Source organism: Rhinoderma darwinii, chromosome 5 (genome assembly GCF_050947455.1).
Source record: "Rhinoderma darwinii isolate aRhiDar2 chromosome 5, aRhiDar2.hap1, whole genome shotgun sequence".
Taxonomy (NCBI): domain Eukaryota; kingdom Metazoa; phylum Chordata; class Amphibia; order Anura; family Rhinodermatidae; genus Rhinoderma; species Rhinoderma darwinii.
The window spans coordinates 342,363,806-342,390,121 of record NC_134691.1 but is presented as its reverse complement, the minus strand read 5'-3'; the positions used below and the strand labels follow the sequence as shown (position 1 = coordinate 342,390,121).

The 26,316-nt window shown below is 45.7% G+C and overlaps 2 protein-coding genes across 2 annotated transcripts in view; both read right to left on the bottom strand.

The window, feature by feature from the left end:
* The window catches only part of SCAP (SREBF chaperone), a 48,202-nt gene extending 31,269 nt beyond the window's left edge, over positions 1 to 16,933 (bottom strand). The window contains exon 1 of the mRNA XM_075827894.1: positions 16,762 to 16,933. The gene's annotated coding sequence lies outside the window, so the exon portion shown is untranslated. The remainder of the gene's footprint in view (positions 1 to 16,761) is intronic.
* Positions 16,934 to 17,650: 717 nt separating this feature from the next.
* PTPN23 (protein tyrosine phosphatase non-receptor type 23) overlaps positions 17,651 to 26,316 on the bottom strand; it is a 33,327-nt gene continuing 24,661 nt past the window's right edge. Inside the window, exons 21-25 of the mRNA XM_075827891.1 lie at positions 25,812 to 25,996; positions 22,361 to 22,465; positions 21,855 to 21,993; positions 21,669 to 21,782; positions 17,651 to 20,383 (exon numbers count right to left, since the gene is read on the bottom strand). Of these exons, the coding sequence (XP_075684006.1) occupies positions 19,838 to 20,383; positions 21,669 to 21,782; positions 21,855 to 21,993; positions 22,361 to 22,465; positions 25,812 to 25,996 (1,089 nt within the window). The 3' untranslated portion in view covers positions 17,651 to 19,837. The remainder of the gene's footprint in view (positions 20,384 to 21,668; positions 21,783 to 21,854; positions 21,994 to 22,360; positions 22,466 to 25,811; positions 25,997 to 26,316) is intronic.

The following is a 26,316-nucleotide window of genomic DNA, read 5'->3' as shown; positions in this document are numbered from 1 at the left end:
ATATAACTACTATAATACTGCTTCCTATATACAAGAATATAACTACTATAATACTGCCCCTATATACAAGAATATAACTACTATAATACTGCTCTCTATATACAAGAATATAACTACTATAATACTGCCCCTATATACAAGAATATAACTACTATAATACTGCCCCTATATACAAGAATATAACTACTATAATACTGCCCCCTATATACAAGAATATAACTACTATAATACTGCCTCCTATATACAAGAATATAACTACTATACTGCTCCCTATATACAAGAATATAACTACTATAATACTGCCCCCTATATACAAGAATATAACTACTATAATACTGCCTCCTATATACAAGAATATAACTACTATAATACTGCTCCTATATACAAGAATATAACTACTATAATATTGCCTCCTATATACAAGAATATAACTACTATAATACTGCCCCTATATACAAGAATATAACTACTATAATACTGCCCCTATATACAAGAATATAACTAATATAATACTGCCCCTATATACAAGAATATAACTACTATAATACTGCCCCTATATACAAGAATATAACTACTATAATACTGCCCCCTATATACAGGAATATAACTACTATAATACTGTCCTATATACAAGAATATAACTACTATAATACTGCTCCCTATATACAAGAATATAACTACTATTATACTGCTCCTATATACAAGAATATAACTACTATAATACTGCCTCCTATATACAAGAATATAACTACTATAATACTGCCCCCTATATACAAGAATATAACTACTATAATACTGCCCCTATATACAAGAATATAACTACTATAATACTGCTCCTATATACAAGAATATAACTACTATAATACTGCCCCCTATATACAAGAATATAACTACTATAATGCTGCCCCCTATATACAAGAATATAACTACTATAATACTGCTCCCTATATACAAGACTAACTACTATAATACTGCCCCTATATACAAGAATATACCTACTATAATACTGCTCCTATATACAAGAATATAACTACTATAATACTGCCCCCTATATACAAGAATATACATACTATAATACTGCCCCCTATATACAAGAATATACCTACTATAATACTGCTCCTATATACAAGCATATAATTACTATAATACTGCCCCTATATACAAGAATATAACTACTATAATACTGCTCCTATATACAAGAATATAACTACTGTAATACTGCTCCCTATATACAAGAATATAACTACTATAATACTGCCCCTATATACAAGAATATAACTACTATAATACTGCTCCCTATATACAAGAATATAACTACTATAATACTGCCCCTATATACAAGAATATAACTACTATAATACTGCCCCCTATATATAAGAATATAACTACTATAATACTGCTCCTATATACAATATAACTACTATAATACTGCTCCTATATACAAGAATATAACTACTATAATACTGCCCCTATATACAATATAACTACTATAATACTGCCCCTATATACAAGAATATAACTACTATAATACTGCCCCTATATACAAGAATATAACTACTATAATACTGCTCCTATATACAAGAATATAACTACTATAATACTGCCTCCTATATACAAGAATATAACTACTATAATACTGCTCCTATATACAAGAATATAACTACTATAATACTGCCCCTATATACAAGAATATAACTACTATAATACTGCCCCTATATACAAGAATATAACTACTATAATACTGCCCCTATATACAAGAATATAACTACTATAATACTGCCCCTACATACAAGAATATAACTACTATAATACTGCCCCTATATACAAGAATATAACTACTATAATACTGCCCCTATATACAAGAATATAACTACTATAATACTGCCCCTATATACAAGAATATAACTACTATAATACTGCCCCTATATACAAGAATATAACTACTATAATACTGCCCCTATATACAAGAATATAACTACTATAATACTGCCCCCTATATACAAGAATATAACTACTATAATACTGCCCCCTATATACAAGAATATAACTACTATAATACTGCCCCTATATACAAGAATATAACTACTATAATACTGCTCCTATATACAAGAATATAACTACTATAATACTGCCCCTATATACAAGAATATAACTACTATAATACTGCTCCTATATACAAGAATATAACTACTATAATACTGCCTCCTATATACAAGAATATAACTACTATAATACTGCTCCTATATACAAGAATATAACTACTATAATACTGCCCCTATATACAAGAATATAACTACTATAATACTGCCCCTATATACAAGAATATAACTACTATAATACTGCTCCTATATACAAGAATATAACTACTATAATACTGCCTCCTATATACAAGAATATAACTACTATAATACTGCTCCTATATACAAGAATATAACTACTATAATACTGCCCCTATATACAAGAATATAACTACTATAATACTGCCCCTATATACAAGAATATAACTACTATAATACTGCCCCTATATACAAGAATATAACTACTATAATACTGCCCCTACATACAAGAATATAACTACTATAATACTGCCCCTATATACAAGAATATAACTACTATAATACTGCCCCTATATACAAGAATATAACTACTATAATACTGCCCCTATATACAAGAATATAACTACTATAATACTGCCCCTATATACAAGAATATAACTACTATAATACTGCTCCTATATACAAGAATATAACGACTATAATACTGCTCCTATATACAAGAATATAACTACTATAATACTGCCCCTATATACAAGAATATAACTACTATAATACTGCCCCCTATATAAGACTAACTACTATAATACTGCCTCCTATATACAAGAATATAACTACTATAATACTGCCCCTATATACAAGAATGTAACTACTATAATACTACCCCTATATACAAGAATATAACTACTATAATACTGCCCCTATATACAAGAATATAACGACTATAATACTGCCCCTATATACAAGAATATAACTACTATAATACTGCCCCTATATACAAGAATATAACTACTATAATACTGCCCCTATATACAAGAATATAACTACTATAATACTGCCCCTATATACAAGAATATAACTACTATAATACTGCCCCTATATACAAGAATATAACTACTATAATACTGCCCCTATATACAAGAATATAACTACTATAATACTGCCTCCTATATACAAGAATATAACTACTATAATACTGCTCCTATATACAAGAATATAACTACTATAATACTGCCCCTATATACAAGAATATAACTACTATAATACTGCCCCTATATACAAGAATATAACTACTATAATACTGCCCCTATATACAAGAATATAACTACTATAATACTGCCCCTATATACAAGAATATAACTACTATAATACTGCCTCCTATATACAAGAATATAACTACTATAATACTGCTCCTATATACAAGAATATAACTACTATAATACTGCTCCTATATACAAGAATATAACGACTATAATACTGCCCCCTATATAAGACTAACTACTATAATACTGCCCCCTATATACAAGAATATAACTACTATAATACTGCCCCTATATACAAGAATATAACTACTATAATACTGCCCCTATATACAAGAATATAACTACTATAATACTGCCCCCTATATACAAGAATATAACTTCTATAATACTGCCCCCTATATACAAGAATATAACTACTATAATACTGCCCCTATATACAAGAATATAACTACTATAATACTGCCCCGTATATACAAGAAAATAACTACTATAATACTGCCCCCTATATACAAGAATATAACTTCTATAATACTGCCCCCTATATACAAGAATATAACTACTATAATACTGCCCCCTATATACAAGAATATAACTACTATAATACTGCCCCCTATATACAAGAATATAACTACTATAATACTGCTCCTATATACAAGACTATGTACACAGTGACTCTACCAGCAGAATAGTGAGTGCAGCTCTGGAGTATAATACAGGATATAACTCAGGATCAGTACAGGATAAGTAATGTAATGTATGTACACAGTGACTCCACCAGCAGAATAGTGAGTGCAGCTCTGGAGTATAATACAGGATATAACTCAGGATCAGTACAGGATCAGTAATGTAATGTATGTACACAGTGACTCCACCAGCAGAATAGTGAGTGCAGCTCTGGAGTATAATACAGGATGTAACTCAGGATCAGTACAGGATAAGTAATGTAATGTATGTACACAGTGACTCCACCAGCAGAATAGTGAGTGCAGCTCTAGAGTATAATACAGGCTGTAACTCAGGATCAGTACAGGATAAGTAATGTAATGTATGTACACAGTGACTCCACCAGCAGAATAGTGAGTACAGCTCTGGAGTATAATACAGGATGTAACTCGGGATCAGTACAGGATAAGTAATGTAATGTATGTGCACAGTGACTCCACCTGCAGAATAGTGAGTGCAGCTCTGGAGTATAATACAGGATGTAACTCAGGATCAGTACAGGATAAGTAATGTAATGTATGTACAAAGTGACTCCTCCAGCAGAATAGTGAGTGCAGCCTTGGAGTATAATACAGGATATAACTCAGGATCAGTACAGGATCAGTAATGTAATGTATGTACACAGTGACTCCACCAGCAGAATACAGAGTGCAGCTCTGGAGTATAATACAGGATGTAACTCAGGATCAGTACAGGATAAGTAATGTAATGTATGTACACAGTGACTCCACCAGCAGAATACAGAGTGCAGCTCTGGAGTATAATACAGGATGTAACTCAGGATCAGTACAGGATCAGTAATGTAATGTATGTACACAGTGACTCCACCAGCAGAATAGTGAGTGCAGCTCTGGAGTATAATACAGGATATAACTCAGGATCAGTACAGGATAAGTAATGTAATGTATGTACACAGTGACTCCACCAGCAGAATAGTGAGTGCAGCTCTGGAGTATAATACAGGATGTAACTCGGGATCAGTACAGGATAAGTAATGTAATGTATGTACACAGTGACTCCACCAGCAGAATAGTGAGTGCAGCTCTGGAGTATAATACAGGATATAACTCAGGATCAGTACAGGATAAGTAATGTAATGTATGTACACAGTGACTCCACCAGCAGAATAGTGAGTGCAGCTCTGGAGTATAATACAGAATATAACTCAGGATCAGTACAGGATAAGTAATGTAATGTATGTACACAGTGATTCCACCAGCAGAATAGTGCGTGCAGCTCTGGAGTATAATACAGGATGTAACTCAGGATCAGTACAGGATAAGTAATGTAATGTATGTACACAGTGACTCCACCAGCAGAATAGTGAGTGCAGCTCTGGAGTATAATACAGAATATAACTCAGGATCAGTACAGGATAAGTAATGTAATGTATGTACACAGTGATTCCACCAGCAGAATAGTGCGTGCAGCTCTGGAGTATAATACAGGATGTAACTCAGGATCAGTACAGGATAAGTAATGTAATGTATGTACACAGTGACTCCACCAGCAGAATAGTGAGTGCAGTTCTGGAGTATAATACAGGATGTAACTCAGGATAAGTACAGGATAAGTAATGTAATGTATGTACACAGTGACTCCTCCAGCAGAATAGTGAGTGCAGTTCTGGAGTATAATACAGGATGTAACTCAGGATAAGTACAGGATAAGTAATGTAATGTATGTACACAGTGACTCCACCAGCAGAATAGTGAGTGCAGCTCTGGAGTATAATACAGGATATAACTCAGGATCAGTACAGGATAAGTAATGTAATGTATGTACACAGTGACTCCACCAGCAGAATAGTGAGTGCAGCTCTGGAGTATAATACAGGATGTAACTCGGGATCAGTACAGGATAAGTAATGTAATGTATGTACACAGTGACTCCACCAGCAGAATAGTGAGTGCAGCTCTGGAGTATAATACAGGATATAACTCAGGATCAGTACAGGATAAGTAATGTAATGTATGTACACAGTGACTCCACCAGCAGAATAGTGAGTGCAGCTCTGGAGTATAATACAGAATATAACTCAGGATCAGTACAGGATAAGTAATGTAATGTATGTACACAGTGATTCAACCAGCAGAATAGTGCGTGCAGCTCTGGAGTATAATACAGGATGTAACTCAGGATCAGTACAGGATAAGTAATGTAATGTATGTACACAGTGACTCCACCAGCAGAATAGTGAGTGCAGCTCTGGAGTATAATACAGTATGTAACTCAGGATCAGTACAGGATAAGTAATGTAATGTATGTACACAGTGACTCCACCAGCAGAATAGTGAGTGCAGCTCTGGAGTATAATACAGGATGTAACTCAGGATCAGTACAGGATAAGTAATGTAATGTATGTACACAGTGACTCCACCAGCAGAATAGTGAGTGCAGCTCTGGAGTATAATACAGGATGTAACTCAGGATCAGTACAGGATAAGTAATGTAATGTATGTACACAGTGACTCCACCAGCAGAATAGTGAGTGCAGCTCTGGAGTATAATACAGGATGTAACTCAGGATCAGTACAGGATATGTAATGTATGTACACAGTGACTCCACCAGCAGAATAGTGAGTGCAGCTCTGGAGTATAATACAGGATGTAACTCAGGATCAGTACAGGATAAGTAATGTAATGTATGTACACAGTGACTCCACCAGCAGAATAGTGAGTGGAGTTCTGGAGTATAATACAGGATATAACTTAGGATCAGTAAAGTAATGTATATACGCAGTGACTGCCGCCGCTCGCCATCGGGGAACGGCCGCGATCACAGGCTGTCTCCCAGCGTCTTCCACCCAGGAGACGCCAGCTCGCGCGGCCTTCCCATTCAGGCCTGTGTAATAGGGTGCACGCGTTGTGTCGCCTGCTGTTATACACGACGTCTGGTGTCTTTTGCTACTCCTGGTATCATCCGCCACGTCTGGCGCTACCTGCCACGTCAAGCCCCATTTGTGCCAAAGCCTCTGCGACTCTCTGGACTATCTCAGGTACCCTTGCGCTACGAACGTTGCATAGACTGTGACCTGGTCAGCTGCCACTCCGCAGCCTCGTGGGTCCACATACCCCTAGATGGTGACAGTGACTCTGGTGGTCTTGTGGATTCATTCTATAGGTTTACTGTATAGGGGTCACTTCTTTACTACATGTAATGGATATTTTTGTCTTGACCACATCTGAAGGAAAGCAGAAGTGAGAGCGGAGACACAACCGTCAAGTGCACAAGAAAAACCACAAGACTCCTCATCGATAGTAAACAGCTTCCGGCCTCTGGTCAAACATTGACTCTATAATCCTCCCGTCTCCTCTGTAAAATATTCCTGTTGTTCTTTTTCCCGTCCTATAAGAACAGGACAAACCTGCAGCGATCAGCAGTGATCAGGGTCGGTTTATCTTCATACAGAGTCAGGAGAATGTCCTACAGGCAGTTATGGCGCTGAGCTCTGCTACATGCAAGTAATACATACCAGCGCTGTGCTAGGCAACATCAACCTGCCTTAAAGGGACAGTCCACTGAAAATCAACGTTTTCTTGTAACCATTAGGGTATGTGCACACACACTAATTACGTCCGTAATTGACGGACGTATTTCGGCCGCAAGTACCGGACCGAACACACTGCAGGGAGCCGGGCTCCTAGCATCATAGTTATGTATGATGCTAGGAGTCCCTGCCTCGCTGCAGGACAACTGTCCCGTACTGTAATCATGTTTTCAGTACGGGACAGTAGTTCCACAGAGAGGCAGGGACTCCTAGCATCGTACATAAGTATGATGCTAGGAGCCCGGCTCCCTGCACTGTGTTCGGTCCACTACTTGCGGCCGAAATACGTCCGTCAATTACGGACGTAATTAGTGTGTGTGCACATACCCTTAGGGAGGCCATCCAGCCCATAATGAATAGTCTATGTAAGTCACGGACCTGCCCAGCAACCAGCAAAGGTAACCACACACCCCGGTGATCTGTATGCGGAGTAAGTGTGGTCACCTTCTATTCAGCCGCAGTGACGGTAACATGAGGGCCCCTGCAGGAGAACATGGCCGTCACCTCCCATAACACGGGCGGTCGCCTGCAGATCCCGGATACAGTACAAGGCAGGACTCCATGGGGTTTAGTCTCGATATCGTACACAGTGTAGGCCTCATGCACACATCCGATGCCCGTCGTACGGCCGCTAGTGACGGATCCATGAAACACGGACGGCTTCCCCGTGCAGTCCATTGTTTCAACAGACCAAATTAAAGGAATGGCTGAGACTGTTCTGTCAAAAACGGACAGGGGTAGGACCCATAGAGATGAATGTGTCACTGCTATCCGCTAAAAAAACGGCTCTCACCCTGAAGTTAATAACTGAAGTGTGCATGGGGCCTTACACCTCATGATCAGGACCGAGTGCGCCGTCCATTTTTCACGGACCCGATTCACCCACTAAAGTGAATGTGTCAGTGAAGACTATCGGGTGCCACTCGGATGCCGTCAAAAATGGCCCGAGTGGCACAACGGTCGTGTGCATGAGGCCCATGTCAGCGGGAGCACAAACAATCCAACAGTTCTAGAAAATCCTGCACTTATCCCCCCACGTCCTACATGCGGTCTCATGCTATATGCCAGCCGCCAGCACATGGCGTGCAATATGTCGCTGCGGAGCCTGGCAGTGTCTATATATGATCTCCTCACACATGTGAACACGCAGGGTTACACGCATCCTCCCATGACACCGATATCCCGCAGTCACATGACCGGAGAGTCTCGTGTTCCCTGGCCAGGACAGGGAGGACTCCTCCCGTACATGATATAACCCTCATCATGCGGCGTCACACGGTGAGAGCCTGTTATACCGCAGAACTAGACTCCACGGAGGACGACAAACAACCGCACGTGTAACATTATGTAATAGTGGACTGTACCGGGGGAGGGGGTGCTGCAGTCCTCAGGAAAGGGACTGAATTATATCCGCAGTGCTGAGCGCACGTTACATATAAGAGCCGATCACCTGCAACATTGACCCAGGATGATGCTGGGGGGGGGGGGTATTATTTACATGCGCGCCCTGCAGCCTCAGCCATTCACCCTGCTCTCCGATCCTCAAAAGAGCACTCCAGGAAAGACATATATATGTGCTATGCTCGGTCCAGGGCCGTATATATATATATATATATATATATATATATATATATATGCAGGCCCTGGAGCGGGCTGTGTGCAGCTGTATGTCACCTATAGATCCTGCGCTGCTCTTGTACCAGCCCCCAGAACACAATCATCTGTGTGTGGAGTTGAGCTAATATGGCAGCGGCCTGGGGCCCAGCAGTACACAGGAGCCCTGTCCCCGCTGCATTCCCACGGGAAACGGGTCGCCGGGCACAACGTACGCTCTGTGCTCACGCTATACACCGACCCCATAGACAGAAGCTGAATGTCCACACTCCTCCGCAGCTTCCTAACATACTTTGTGCGTCGATTCCTCACCATTTTCAAGATCTCTGTTTGCGGTCAGTGAATGGGGACAATCATGTTCACATTCAGAGGCTGAAAATGTCATTTTGACCTAGTTCTGCTCTTGCTGACTGGTTGTTACAATGTATCAGTGAGGAGAGAGATCAGCCTGGAGTTCAGGACAGGGGAAAGATGTTCTGCTGCTGCGCTGCTTCTGCGTACGCGATGTCAAGTAACCGTATATACTCTGATGTATCTCTAGGTATGAAGTCCAGGGTCATTACCGATCACTTCTTCCGGAGACCTGCAGGTGGCGTCAGCTCTGTTACTAAGCAGCATGCATGGACACGAGTATAGCACGAGGTTCCTCATTGCCTCAACGAGGTTGCTACTTCCTATTGGCCAGACAGGCTGCATTCTTATGAACATAGTTCCTCCTGGAAATACTATAACCTGTAAAGCAGGCGGCACATCCACCCCCCCCCCCCACCTCCCCCGAGTCCTCGCTCAACCTCCCAAAATATTATAACTGGCACATAAAAAAAAAAGAAGAAAGATTAAGCCAAAATTCCTTCACTTTTATCCGATCAGCGACAAAGAGAGAAACAAAGACGTCTATTCAGACGAAACCTGCAGGATGTAAAATAGCCAAATTCTCCATATGTGACCCCCCCCCCCCCCCACCACCCTGGTCGTATAGGCGAAGTACAGAACCCCAAGGGATGTCCATAAACCCTAAATAGCAGATATTATTCAGCTACCTTCCCTATTGTTGATTCTACTCCCATATTGCCCTCCCTGAATAGGTGTCAGTCTTCACTACGGTCCTGGGATTCTATCCATGAACTAGGAAGCTCAGGATGGACAGACCTAGGAGTATATCATGTGAGCGCTGAGTACAGAAGCACAGGGTTTTCTGGACCTTTGATAGGAATTACTTGACCAAACCCAATAAAAATCTGCACTGCGCCAGATGAGCCGATTATCGGAGCGGCCGAATTCTATTTCTCACATGGGACGAACCATCAGCTCATCCCGGAGCAGCACAAGTCCTAAAGTTTATTATAAACGGCGGCGTCTTTATCCGGAGAAATACTGCTCTGCTGCGTGCCGTCCCCACTCACTGGTCAATGCCGCCCGCCAAGGTTGGGCGAGGATCCAAGTGCATTTATTGTCAAGGTTATAGTGAGAGCCGAGAAACCAAACACCACATCCCCAGGGCAGAAAATGTTCAAAGGGGGAACACCCTATTCTTTCCTGTAGATGAGCCGCCCCTCATCACCATGCTGCAGGTTACACATAGGGTTAATCTCCATAAACAGCAGTCACTGTGTACATACATTACTTATCCTGTATTATACTCCAGAGCTGCACTCACTATTCTGCTGGTGGGAGTCACTGTGTACATACATTACATTACTTATCCTGTACTGATCCTGAGTTACATCCTGTATTATACTCCAGAGCTGCACTCACTATTCTGCTGGTGGAGTCACTGTGTACATACATTACATTACTTATCCTGTATTATACTCCAGAGCTGCACTCACTATTCTGCTGGTGGAGTCACTGTGCATATACATTACATTACTTATCCTGTACTGATCCTTTGTTACATCCTGTATTATACTCCAGAGCTGCGCTCACTATTCTGCTGGTGGAGTCACTGTGTACATACATTACTTATCCTGTACTGATCCTGAGTTACAGCCTGTATTATACTCCAGAGCTGCACTCACTATTCTGCTGGTGGAGTCACTGTGTACATACATTACATTACTTATCCTGTACTGATCCTGAGTTACATCCTGTATTATACTCCAGAGCTGCAGTCACTATTCTGCTGGTGGAGTCACTGTGTACATACATTACTTATCCTGTACTGATCCTGAGTTACATTCTGTATTATACTCCAGAGCTGCACTCACTATTCTGCTGGTGGAGTCACTGTGTACATACATTACATTACTTATCCTGTACTGATCCTGAGTTACATCCTGTATTATACTCCAGAGCTGCAGTCACTATTCTGCTGGTGGAGTCACTGTGTACATACATTACATTACTTATCCTGTACTGATCCTGAGTTATATCCTGTATTATACTCCAGAGCTGCACTCACTATTCTGCTGGTGGAGTCACTGTGTACATACATTATATTACTTATCCTGTACTGATCCTGAGTTACATCCTATATTATACTCCAGAGCTGCACTCACTATTCTGCTGGTAGAGTCACTGTGTACATGCATTACATTACTTATCCTGTAGTGATCCTGAGTTATATCCTATATTATACTCCAGAGCTGCCCTCACTATTCTGCTGGTGTAGTCACTGTGTACATACATTACTTATCCTGTACTGATCCTGAGTTACATCATGTATTATACTCCAGAGCTGCACTCACTATTCTGCTGGTGGAGTCTCTGTGTACATACATTACTTATCCTGTACTGATCCTGAGTTATATCCTGTATTATACTCCAGAGCTGCACTCACTATTCTGCTGGTGTAGTCACTGTGTACATACATTACATTACTTATCCTGTACTGATCCTGCGTTACATCATGTATTATACTCCAGAGCGGCACTCACTATTCTGCTGGTGGGGTCACTGTGTACATACATTACATTACTTATCCTGTACTGATCCTGAGTTATATCCTGTATTATACTCCAGAGCTGCACTCACTATTCTGCTGGTGGAGTCACTGTGTACATGCATTACATTACATATTCTCTACTGATCTTGAGTTACATCCTGTATTATACTCCAGAGCTGCACTCACTATTCTGCTGGTGGAGTCTCTGTGTACATACATTACTTATCCTGTACTGATCCTGAGTTACATCCTGTATTATACTCCGGAGCTAAACTCACTATTCTGCTGGGGGAGTCACTATGTACATACATTACTTATCCTGTACTGATCCTGAGTTATATCCTGTATTATACTCCAGAGCTGCACTCACTATTCTGCTGGTGGAGTCACTGTGTACATACATTACATTACTTATCCTGTACTGATCCTGAGTTACATCATGTATTATACTCCAGAGCGGCACTCACTATTCTGCTGGTGGAGTCACTGTGTACATACATTACATATCCTGTAGTGATCCGGAGTTACATCCTGTATTATACTCCAGAGCTGCCCTCACTATTCTGCTGGTGGAGTCACTGTGTACATACATTACATTACTTATCCTGTACTGATCCTGAGTTACATCCTGTATTATACTCCAGAGCTGCACTCACTATTCTGCTGGTGGAGTCACTGTGTACATACATTACATTACTTATCCTGTACTGATCCTGAGTTACATCCTGCATTATACTCCAGAGCTGCACTCACTATTCTGCTGGTGGAGTCACTGTGTACATACATTACATTACTTATCCTGTAATCATCCTGAGTTACATCCTGTATTATACTCCAGAGCTGCACTCACTATTCTGCTGGTGGAGTCACTGTGTACATACATTACATTACTTATCCTGTACTGATCCTGAGTTACATCCTGTATTATACTCCAGAGCTGCACTCACTATTCTGCTGGTGGAGTCACTGTGTACATACATTACATTACTTATCCGGAGTTACATCCTGTATTATACTCCAGAGCTGCCCTCACTATTCTGCTGGTGGAGTCACTGTGTACATACATTACATTACTTATCTTGTACTGATCCTGAGTTTTATCCTATATATACTCCAGAGCTGCACTCACTATTCTGCTGGTGGAGTCACTGTGTACATACATTACATGACTTATCCTGTACTGATCCTGAGTTACATCCTGTATTATACTCCAGAGCTGCACTCACTATTCTGCTGGTGGAGTCACTGTGTACATACATTACATTACTTATCCTGTACTGATCCTGAGTTACATCCTGTATTATACTCCAGAGCTGCACTCACTATTCTGCTGGTGGAGTCACTGTGTACATACATTACATTACTTATCCTGTACTGATCCTGAGTTAAATCCTGTATTATACTCCAGAGCTGCACTCACTATTCTGCTGGTGGAGTCACTGTGTACATACATTACATTACTTATCCTGTACTGACCCTGAGTTATATCCTGTATTATACTCCAGAGCTGCACTCACTATTCTGCTGGTGGAGTCACTGTGTACATACATTACATTACTTATCTTGTACTGATCCTGAGTTTTATCCTATATATACTCCAGAGCTGCACTCACTATTCTGCTGGTGGAGTCACTGTGTACATACATTACTTATCCTGTACTGATCCTGAGTTACATCCTGTATTATACTCCAGAGCTGCACTCACTATTCTGCTGGTGGAGTCACTGTGTACATACATTACTTATCCTGTACTGATCCTGAGTTACATCCTGTATTATACTCCAGAGCTGCACTCACTATTCTGCTGGTGGAGTCACTGTGTACATACATTACATTACTTATCTTGTACTGATCCTGAGTTTTATCCTATATATACTCCAGAGCTGCACTCACTATTCTGCTGGTGGAGTCACTGTGTACATACATTACATGACTTATCCTGTACTGATCCTGAGTTACATCCTGTATTATACTCCAGAGCTGCACTCACTATTCTGCTGGTGGAGTCACTGTGTACATACATTACATGACTTATCCTGTACTGATCCTGAGTTACATCCTGTATTATACTCCAGAGCTGCACTCACTATTCTGCTGGGGGAGTCACTGTGTACATACATTACATTACTTATCCTGTACTGCTCCTGAGTTACATCCTGTATTATACTCCAGAGCTGCACTCACTATTCTGCTGGTGGAGTCACTGTGTACATACATTACTTATCCTGTACTGATCCTGAGTTAAACCCTGTATTATACTCCAGAGCTGCACTCACTATTCTGCTGGTGGAGTCACTGTGTACATACATTACATTACTTATCCTGTACTGATCCTGAGTTACATCCTGTATTATACTCCAGAGCTGCACTCACTATTCTGCAGGCTTCAGAGTGGAAATCTCCCAGTGTTTCCTGCTTGTTCAGTGTCTGCAGAGCTTGTATTGGTGTATTGCATTCTGGGAAGTGTAGTCTCTACACTAGGTTTTTTACAGTCATCTGATGTAAGAAAAACGGACATGCATTACAGGAGCTCAGCTAATCTGTTTGTCTGATAACCGGCTTGTATTTGGGGGACCCCTCCTCACATGATATACCAGTCTGGGGGTCTCCTCTATTATTAGTACAAGCCGTGGTCTAGCTCTGGCCTAACACAAGGGAAGCTCTTCAGCCGGAGATTGGCTGCAGTCATATAACACTAGGCCGCCACTATTCACACTCCATGCTCCGAGTGGTCGCTGTCAGGGGGAGGAGGGGAGAGATATCCAAGGAATGTCAATGTTCAGTACAAACATGAAGGTCGATGTGAGGAACATACAGGGGGAACTGATCGGAGGGGGGCTCCGCAGCGCAAAATCCTTTTTATTAAGCAGATCAGAGGGACCCCCCAGCGATCAGCTATAATCTGTGGGGGAACCTGGCAGTAAGTGTTTCATTTCCCTGCAGCGTCCCCACTGGAGAAATAAAGCATTACACAGTTGTCATTGAAATCAGTGTGCTGTCTGTGTAATGTACAGAAATGTCGGGTCCTCCAGAGAGGGAGACGCTCTTTATAGCTGAGCTCTGCTCCGGCTAATCCAATCACATGATCAATAATAAAAAATAAATAACTGCCCCCCCACACCTGAACCGGATCGCAACGTACATCAGAAAACCCTCCAGAGAGCAGACAGATCATGAGAGTTACATTGTATCCAGTCTACACAATCTGATACATGTCACCTGCACTGATACATTGTAACAAACTGGACAGGAGAGAGACAAGTGTTTACTTCACAGAGAATTGTCAGGATTAAGGGTGTGTTCACACGGCCGTAAACGCCCCAAAAAATGGCTACAAAAACGGGGGCTTAACGCCTCCAAACTTCTGCCCATTGATTTAGATGGGAAAAACAGTGTTTCGTTCCCATGGGACGTTTTTTTTACGCAGCCATTTTTAAAAACGGTGTGTAAAAAAACGCCCAGTAAAAAAGCAGTGCATGTCACGTCCTGAGCCGTTTTTCATCGGGTCAATAGAAAAAACGCTCCAAAGCCGGCTGTAAAAAACGCAGCAAAAAACGCCTGAAAATCAGAGGCGTTCCCTTGAAAACAGCTCCGTATTTTACAGCCGTATTTGAGCCGTGTGAACGCAGCCTAAATATAGTTGAAACAAACCCTCAGCTGTGAGAAATTTTAGGTCAGGATGTAAACAAGAAGTTCCGACTCACTGACAGCAAGCAGAGATCTTGAAAGTGGGGAGGAATCGAAACACAAAACTAGGCATTTTTGAGCTGGCATGGATTTGCGCTATAATTTGTCAATTTCTGGCGAAAATTATAGTAAATGTGTCGGACCGCCCCCCACATGATGTATTACTACTAGAGGGGACCCCCACATGATGTATTACTACTAGAGGGGACCCCCACATGATGTATTACTACTAGAGGGGACCCCCACATGATGTATTACTACTAGAGGGGACCCCCACATGATGTATTATTAATAGAGGGGACCCCCACATGATGTATTACTACTAGAGGGGAACCCCACATGATGTATTACTACTAGAGGGGACACCCACATGATGTATTATTAATAGAGGGGACCCCCACATAATGTATTACTACTAGAGGGGAACCCCACATGATGTATTACTACTAGAGGGGACACCCACATGATGTATTATTAATAGAGGGGACACCCACATGATGTATTATTAATAGAGGGGACCCCCACATAATGTATTACTACTAGAGGGGAACCCCACATGATGTATTACTACTAGAGGGGAACCCCACATGATGTATTACTACTAGAGGGGACACCCACATGATGTATTATTAATAGAGGGGACACCCACATAATGTATTATTAATAGAGGGGACCCCCACATAATGTATTACTACTAGAGGGGAACCCCACATGATGTATTACTACTAGAGGGGAACCCCACATGATGTATTATTAATAGAGGGGACACCCACATGATGTATTATTAATAGAGGGGACCCCCACATAATGTATTACTACTAGAGGGGACCCTCCTATGATGTATTACATATACATGGAGCGGAGGGCTCACAGGTGACAGGCACAGGGGCTATGACATCACGTCCTGTACATTACATACTATTGCAGCATGCAGCGTGGTTCATGACGTCACGTGGGGCAGAGGTAATGGCGACGCTAAGTTTTACCTGAGTGCGAGGGAAGACGGACCTGCGGTAAATCCTCCACCGAAACCGTATCCAGAGAGCGGGGACCGAGCGCTTAGTATCCGGCACACACGGCTCCGTGCCCGCCCTGCAACCCCCGACCCTTCCCCTCTCACCCAGCAACGGCCGCCCAGCCCGGCTGTCACCGCCACGAGCGGACTACAGCGGCCCCCGGCGGCCGGAGGGGGAAGTGAGACGGACTCATAGCACCTGCTGCTTTGCTATCAAGAACTAACAAATAGCGGCACCTAGCGGCCAGCGGAGGAAATGACCCCCAGTCCTCATATACAGGTGGTGATTCCTGAAAACAACTGATCATCAGGAGATAACAGAGACAATAGCTCTCCCTTTCATGATTAAATTACATGTGTCAATAAAACATCAATAAGTGAAGGGCCACTGCGGTGTGTGGGGCACACAGGGACCCCCTCTAGTGACTTCACTCCTCTACTGATGTATTGCCCCTTCATCGCATTCTTCTTGTTATTTTTGCACTTTATTGACACATGTAATCATGAAAGAGAAGGGTTATTGTCTCTGTTATCTGCTAATGATCAGGTGCTTTCAGGAACGTATTCTGTATTAATGGTCACCTCTCTAGTGACACCCACTGGTAATGCGCTGTACTGCAGGACTGTGATTACTGGTCTCCAGCCTCTAGTGACACCTACTGGTAATGCTCTGTACTTCAGGCCTCTGTTTATTAGTCACCTTCCTCCTCTAGTGACACCTACTGGTAATGCGGTGTACTGCAGGCCTGTAAACAACTATATTTTTTGTAGATTCTTAGGACTGTTCCTTCTGTAGCCCTATAGAGAAACTGCAGGAAATCTGTCAGACAAGTGAATCATACGAGACGCACAGCATTTTTTTTTCAGCATTTATTTCATAATTTAAAATAGGATTATTCATACTGTACACATCGGCCAATCATTACGGTAATAAAATACACATTGGAGATTACACGTTATGATATTCACAGAGTTTTATGCGGTTTAACCGATATAAAGTTATCATTTATGTTCATGTTCCAGGCTTTCTATTTTTATAACCAAATTCAGCAAAATCGCTGCCCCTTTAAGTACTGGCTGATAACTCTAGAGGATAAACAGGACTGTATGTAGGTGACCCCCTCCCCCGTCACTCACCATGACTGCTCAGGTTTCTGATAGGTGAGGGGGAATATATAGCGATTACTACGGACAAAAGCAGAACGAGGCCGGACCCAGAACCGGGGGATGATACCAGCCGCACCGAACATGCACAGCCAATCAAATCACTGGAAATCAGGAAAGAGTTAACAAAAGCTTCCTGCACTTAAAGGGCCGGTTCAATCTTCTGTAAATAAATCTTAAGACTTGTATAATAAAAAGTTCTGCAGCGGTCTAATATAATTAGTGTGTTAGTTCCTCACCATTTTCAAGATCTCTGCTGGCTTTCAGTGAACGGGAACATTTTAATCTACCCCACACTGACCTAGTCCTGTTCACACAGATGCACGGCTCGTTACAATGTAGGGAAATTCTCTGTGCGTAGAACACGACAGCAGCACAAATCCCTCCCCTGGACGATCGCAATGACCTACATGGATTCATTGTAACAGACCCACGTGGGCAGGACTAGATCTGGACGGCTGTTCGGCCTCTGAATGTAAATGTGTTTTCTCATTCACTGACAGCAAGCAGCGATCTTGGAAATGGTGCAGCATTGAAACACAAAGAGGGAGATGTAATAAAACTTGTGCAAGGCAAAAGTGGAGGTTACTTATAGCAACCAATCAGATCTCACCTTTCATTTATACATTTTCATTATACAAGAATTAAACTTTATTTATATTAGACTGAACGAACGCCGTCACCCGGCCATAGACTTAAGATCACTGTCAGCAGAATTCAACCTCTCAGCATTACGTACTACAACCTCCATCGTGCCCTACACTCCCTGCAAGGAATTCTCCTGCACGAGCCGCTCTCATGAAACCTTCTTTGGTAATGAGACTATAGATGAGATCTGTGCAGGTAACGCGCGGCCTCCGGCCCCCGCCGACACAACGAACGCCCAGGACGTGTCCCCCCCCCCCTCACATTGCACGGAAAAGCAGAGACCGCCGTTCTCACGACTTCACGCTGCGGATTATTTCACATCCTGATGACATCTCCGGCCAGGTCTCGCTTTACGACCATGTCTCCAGGGTGGGGGGGGGGGGTCAGTTGTGCCGCCCTGGACTCCGGTCTTCCACATCCCAGTTGTCACGGACGGCCAGGGACGCGGATGACCAGAGGCCACACCTCCGTTACCATGGTCGCAATGTTACTGCACTCTGGGAATTTAATTTCTACAAGTTTAATGCAAAATTTGTTGATTTTTTTTGCTGCGAAAACTGAAGGCAGCAAAAGGTGAATAATAAATGTACGAACCCCAAGAGTGAGGAGCGTCAGACAACGGGGCGGCCACAGACGGCGATCACTGCAGCCCCTCCCCCTGATGGGAGTCCAGACTGGTGCCCTCAGTCCGCTGCCTAACTGCCCTCCCCCACACCACGAGTCTGAACATTTACAGATGGGTCCCTCTGCAGTGCAGGCGATACATTGCTCCTCCGCCTGTATCCTCAGTTATAATGGCGCTCGTTCCATAACACACTGCGCCTGGTTTTACGGAGACTCCGTCAGTCCAGTCAGAGGCGTCACCAGCAGAAGATCCGGGAATCACAGACAGAGACGTGAACTGACAAGACGGAGTTTGACCAAAAGTCTGATCCCTTAAAACGTAAGGCAGCGTCACTGGTCCCTACCTTATGGGGGACACCAGGGAAGTCGAGCTCCTATGGGACCACGTCCCTAATGTCTTCCCAGCTCAGTTTAGTGTCACGTTAAGGCTTTTCGATGTGATGGGTTAGATTTGTGGGGTCCGGGAAGTGCTGGAAATCTCCGGGATGATGATCGTGGTCTCCTAACACCAGCATGTCCCTGAGGTCACGTTCCCCAGGACGGTGGGTGTTCTTGTCCTCAGAAGACCGGTCTCCAGATTCTCGGATAAGTCGGATCAGATCTGCAGAGTCTTAGGTTTTATTCAGGGTCCACAGCGGGTCCAGCATATTGAGGGGATCGTCGCCAGATTTGCCGCCTCGTGCCAGGCCGCTCCCGTTCTGGGGCTGGAGGAAGCTCTGCTTGTTCATCTTCTGCTTCCCTCGCTGGGCGCTGTCCAGGTTGAAGGTCTCGGGGGTCAGAGAAGCCAGCAGGTTCAGGGAGGAGGATGATGGTGCGGGAGAAGCAGAGGAAGGCTCGGGTGCGGGCGTCGGGTCATGACTGTTGGCGGTTTCTGCCGGGGCTTCGCTGGTACCGTTGGTGGTGGACGGGCTCGGGGCGGTCTGTGGCTCTAGGAGTGAAGATGGAAGATCTGGCTGAGCGGCGGTCGGGGGAGGCGCTGTCGGTACCGTCTCATGTGGCGCCTGCTCGCTCGGGTCCGGCGGCGGCTGGTAGTGGTTGCTGCTTTCCGGGCTGCCAGAGCAGGGTTTAATGCTCAGCTTGGCGATGGTGGCTTGAATGGAGCTGATGGGCATGTCTCCTCCCAGCACAATGTCCTGCGGGTCCTGCACGCCGTAGATCTGCACCAGAAAGAACAAGAAATTAAAGAAAAGCTCCAGAAGACCAACCTCACCTCCTCGCTTTACTGCCGGCCGCTGCACTACTGTAATGTCTTCTCATTGGTCGGCCGTGCTAGTTACAGCGGCTTATAGAGCGCCGGGTGTCACATGCATGACTCAAGTATTCCCACGGCTCAGGCTCCTCCCCTTTCTGTAATAACCCTCGTATATAACATGCTCTACTTCCCTTCCCACCCCCGGCAGAATCTTATGAGGAGAAAGGCTTCAATAGCGGAGCTGGATCATCGCGGAGCCTTATTGGAGCGGAGCTGCAGTTTACAGCCCTGTTCACACTGTGTTATAGCCTCTGTTTTAACATATATCTCGCAACATATACAATAAGCGGAGGCTGTGACGGATGGCATCACATATAGTCTATAACGGTGCCCATTTATCATACAGGTCACGAACTCTCACAACTCGGTTAATGATGAATATGTAAAATGGATATCGTTCTAGCCTATGGGTGACCGATGCGACGTCACAGCCTCCATTTAACGGATACGCTGGGAACCTCCAGAGACGCAACGGTTCATATATGGTCAGTTATTACTGTATCTTCACCTTCAGACCCCAGTCCCTCGCTCCAGCCGACAGCTGCCCGCGGAAGTCCCGGTGTCACCGCCCGGGGAAGCTACGTCACTGGAGTTACCCTGAGGAGCCCCTGTGATGTAACAGTCCATATAAGTCCACAGGGTCCCCAGGGAAGCCCCAGAGATGATGATTTCCCAAGCGGAGAAAGCGGCTGCTTTGAAAGTGTTGCCTTTAATGGGGGGATAGTTGGCGAACAGGGGGCCAATTCAGACTCCATTTTACTGCGCGGAGAAGCTCGAGTGAGAATATATGGACAGTTACATCTCCGGAGCTTCCCGATGTATGACATACGCCATGCTGTGTTACCCGTCACCCATGGCTACCATGTTAAAACAGTAACGCATATGGTTAATGTATACATTTTCTTCTAGATAGGAGTGTAAAGTCACCTGCGTTATTCTATCCAGCCCAAAAATATATATATATACCCGACATAGACCGCCCGACAGAGGCCAAAAGAGCACGGTTTTGGTCTTGGCCGGTATGATGAAGCCCTGCGTACAGGTTTAATGTATGCGCTGGGCGCTTTTACGACGTACACGTTAAACGGAGGGCTAAACGCAGTGTGAACGGAGACCATCGCCGCAGACCATGCAGTGGAGTCGCTGATCAGACCTCAGCGCGGTTCTAGAACTCTCCCCCCGATACTCGCCTTTTGTGCGGCGCTGGGCTGCGTCTTGCTGGACGAGGGGGTGTAGAAGCCGTGTCTCTGTAGAACCTGCTCCGCGTGCTTCAGAACCGCCTCATAGCAGAACTTCAGATGGATCTACACGAGCGGAGGACAGAATTACAAGAGAAGTGGCGGCCGCTCCGCACATGACACAGACGCATCTCCTACCTTCTCATGCAGCATGTGCTTCCTCTGCTGCCTCATCTTCTTCACCAGCTCCGCCAGCTCCGGGATACCATTGCCGGCCTCCACTTCTTGCACGGCCGCGTACAGAAGGCAGAAAGCTCCGGTCCGCCCCACGCCGGAACTGCAGCCGATCACACAGAGGGTTAAAGACTACAAAACCGCTGCACGACTTAATACACAACCAGAATCGCAGACAATCCAACAAGCCGGACCCCGTATTAACTATTAGTCCAGCGATTGGGGGGGCTCAGCGGAGGCTCAACATCCGGGGTTACAGAGCGCCGGTGCAGAAATTAATGGCAGAGACGTGACGTCATCATCAATATCTGCCATCAGCTTCTGCACTTTGGGGCCCAGGAGATGAAGACCACCCCGACCAATCACTGAGGAGGAGGGAAGTACGTCCAATGGTGCGGAGCTTGTGATTGTCAGGATTTTACGGCTCTACGTGGAAGGAGAGAGCGATGATGTCATAAGAGGTTACTGACCTGCAGTGCACGACGATGGGCATGTGCAGCGGCCGATGGTGTAAGTAGTGTTTATGGACGTCCTGGATAAACCACAGCAGGTTCCCCTTACTGTCCGGCAGCCCCCTGTAATACAGAGATCGTCACGTCTTACCCTCCCGCAGCCCCCTGTAATACAGAGATCGTCACGTCTTACCCTCCCGCAGCCCCCTGTAATACAGAGATCGTCACGTCTTCCCCTCCCGCAGCCCCCTGTAATACGGAGATCGTCACGTCTTACCCTCCCGCAGCCCCCTGTAATACAGAGATCGTCACGTCTTCCCCTCCCGCAGCCCCCTGTAATACGGAGATCGTCACGTCTTACCCTCCGGCAGCCCCCTGTAATACAGAGATCGTCACGTCTTACCCTCCCGCAGCCCCCCGTAATACAGAGATCGTCACGTCTTACCCTCCGGCAGCCCCCCGTAATACAGAGATCGTCACGTCTTCCCCTCCCGCAGCCCCCTGTAATACAGAGATCGTCACGTCTCACCCTCCCGCAGCCCCCTGTGATACAGAGATCGTCACGTCTTACCCTCCCGCAGCCCCCTGTAATACAGAGACCGTCACGTCTTCCCCTCCCGCAGCCCCCCGTAATACAGAGATCGTCACGTCTTCCCCTCCCGCAGCCCCCTGTAATACAGAGATCGTCACGTCTTACCCTCCCGCAGCCCCCTGTAATACAGAGACCGTCACGTCTTCCCCTCCCGCAGCCCCCCGTAATACAGAGATCGTCACGTCTTACCCTCCCGCAGCCCCCTGTAATACAGAGACCGTCACGTCTTCCCCTCCCGCAGCCCCCTGTAATACAGAGATCGTCACGTCTTCCCCTCCCGCAGCCCCCTGTAATACAGAGATCGTCACGTCTTCCCCTCCCGCAGCCCCCTGTAATACGGAGATCGTCACGTCTTACCCTCCCGCAGCCCCCTGTAATACAGAGATCGTCACGTCTTCCCCTCCCGCAGCCCCCTGTAATACAGAGATCGTCACGTCTTCCCCTCCCGCAGCCCCCTGTAATACGGAGATCGTCACGTCTTACCCTCCGGCAGCCCCCTGTAATACAGAGATCGTCACGTCTTACCCTCCCGCAGCCCCCCGTAATACAGAGATCGTCACGTCTTACCCTCCGGCAGCCCCCCGTAATACAGAGATCGTCACGTCTTCCCCTCCCGCAGCTCCCTGTAATACAGAGATCGTCACGTCTCACCCTCCCGCAGCCCCCTGTGATACAGAGATCGTCACGTCTTACCCTCCCGCAGCCCCCTGTAATACAGAGACCGTCACGTCTTCCCCTCCCGCAGCCCCCCGTAATACAGAGATCGTCACGTCTTCCCCTCCCGCAGCCCCCTGTAATACAGAGATCGTCACGTCTTACCCTCCCGCAGCCCCCTGTAATACAGAGACCGTCACGTCTTCCCCTCCCGCAGCCCCCCGTAATACAGAGATCGTCACGTCTTACCCTCCCGCAGCCCCCTGTAATACAGAGACCGTCACGTCTTCCCCTCCCGCAGCCCCCTGTAATACAGAGATCGTCACGTCTTCCCCTCCCGCAGCCCCCTGTAATACAGAGATCGTCACGTCTTCCCCTCCCGCAGCCCCCCGTAATACAGAGATCGTCACGTCTCACCCTCCCGCAGCCCCCTGTGATACAGAGATCGTCACGTCTTCCCCTCCCGCAGCCCCCTGTGATACAGAGATTGTCACGTCTTCCCCTCCCGCAGCCCCCCGTAATACAGAGATCGTCACGTCTCACCCTCCCGCAGCCCCCTGTGATACAGAGATCGTCACGTCTTCCCCTCCCGCAGCCCCCTGTGATACAGAGATTGTCACGTCTTCCCCTCCCGCAGCCCCCCGTAATACAGAGATCGTCACGTCTCACCCTCCCGCAGCCCCCTGTGATACAGAGATCGTCACGTCTTCCCCTCCCGCAGCCCCCTGTGATACAGAGATTGTCACGTCTTCCCCTCCCGCAGCCCCCTGTAATACAGAGATCGTCACGTCTCACCCTCCCGCAGCCCCCTGTGATACAGAGATCGTCACGTCTTAGCCTCCCGCAGCCCCCTGTAATACAGAGACCGTCACGTCTTCCCCTCCCGCAGCCCCCCGTAATACAGAGATCGTCACGTCTTCCCCTCCCGCAGCCCCCTGTAATACAGAGATCGTCACGTCTTACCCTCCCGCAGCCCCCTGTAATACAGAGACCGTCACGTCTTCCCCTCCCGCAGCCCCCCGTAATACAGAGATCGTCACGTCTTACCCTCCCGCAGCCCCCTGTAATACAGAGACCGTCACGTCTTCCCCTCCCGCAGCCCCCTGTAATACAGAGATCGTCACGTCTTCCCCTCCCGCAGCCCCCTGTAATACAGAGATCGTCACGTCTTCCCCTCCCGCAGCCCCCCGTAATACAGAGATCGTCACGTCTCACCCTCCCGCAGCCCCCCGTAATACAGAGATCGTCACGTCTTCCCCTCCCGCAGCCCCCTGTGATACAGAGATTGTCACGTCTTCCCCTCCCGCAGCCCCCCGTAATACAGAGATCGTCACGTCTCACCCTCCCGCAGCCCCCTGTGATACAGAGATCGTCACGTCTTCCCCTCCCGCAGCCCCCTGTGATACAGAGATTGTCACGTCTTCCCCTCCCGCAGCCACCGACTTCCCTATAAATCATTGAATTGGTCAAAATCTGCAAATTTCTATGCGAAATCCATGACGGAGATGGGACCCCCCCCCCCCCGAGCCAGAATTTTAGGTTAACCCGATAGCGTTTTTTTTCCATTTGTTAATCACCGCGGTCCGAGGGCCACGCGTTTCGTACTTTCTTGTTGGCGCAGCTGCACGAGGGAGATTTTTTGCGGGGCGAGTTATTTATCGGCCCCAATTTGGGGTACATATTTATCGTTTATTTTAAAAAAAAAAAAAAGAAAAAAAAGTTCATTATAAATAACATGTTGTCTTTATTCTATAGGTCGCTGCACTGACAGACCATGGTAATCCATCGGGACCTGCGATCGTGTCGAGCCCCCCCCCCTCTCTATAGCTAATCAATGCCACAGTCGCTATTGAATGCAGCATCTAAGGGGTTAAATGCCTGTTGGCAGAGGTTTCTGGGATCCCGGCGGTTACAGAGAGCCTGGCGGGCGACCACTGATGATTGCGTGGGCAGTTTCTGTGCCCGTGCAGTCCTCCTGTGTATGTCACGGACCCTTCAGGGAGGTGATCCGTACATATACAAGGAGTACCAAGGGACCAAGGGGGTTGATGGATTTTGGAGACCTCATTCAAACGCATTGTGGCATTTCCCATATCCGCAGCGCATGGACCCGGCCGGACGCCTCTAGTTACGCCCTCCTCGTCACCTCGCCCCCCTCGTCACCTTGCGTCGCCCTCCTCGTCACCTCGCCCTCCTCGCGTGCCCCTCCTCGTCTGTACTCACAGCTCAGGCCAGGATGTAAACTGCAGGTGGATGATGGAACGTTTCAGGCTTTGGTCCTTGTACTGAAGAGACATCACCCGCTCCACGTGCGTGTCCGCCACCTTGTGGCTGGTCAGGGTCAGCGTGATATGTCCATGAAGCACCGGCTGCCCGCGCTCCGTAGGGAAGTATCGCACTACTTTTTGCTAGAAGGAGATGATGAGTAAAAAAAAACAAAAAACAAACCGAGATCATACACAGACCCCTGCGACGCACGCTACGTCTCCCCTCCCCCCAATATTACAATACAGCACACGTGCTCCGGTCTGAAGACTGGTAAGAAACCATAAAGATTGGAGTGAAGCTCCACCTCTGCAGAACATCGGCTGTGCGGTCATCAAATGCGACCGGGACACCGTCAGCAAGCAGGCGAATGTTACAGGGGTGCCCAGTTCTGAGTAGGACGTGGGTGTGAATGGCTCATGAACAGCTTAGGCCAAGACTCCATAGCCATAAACCGCTACCG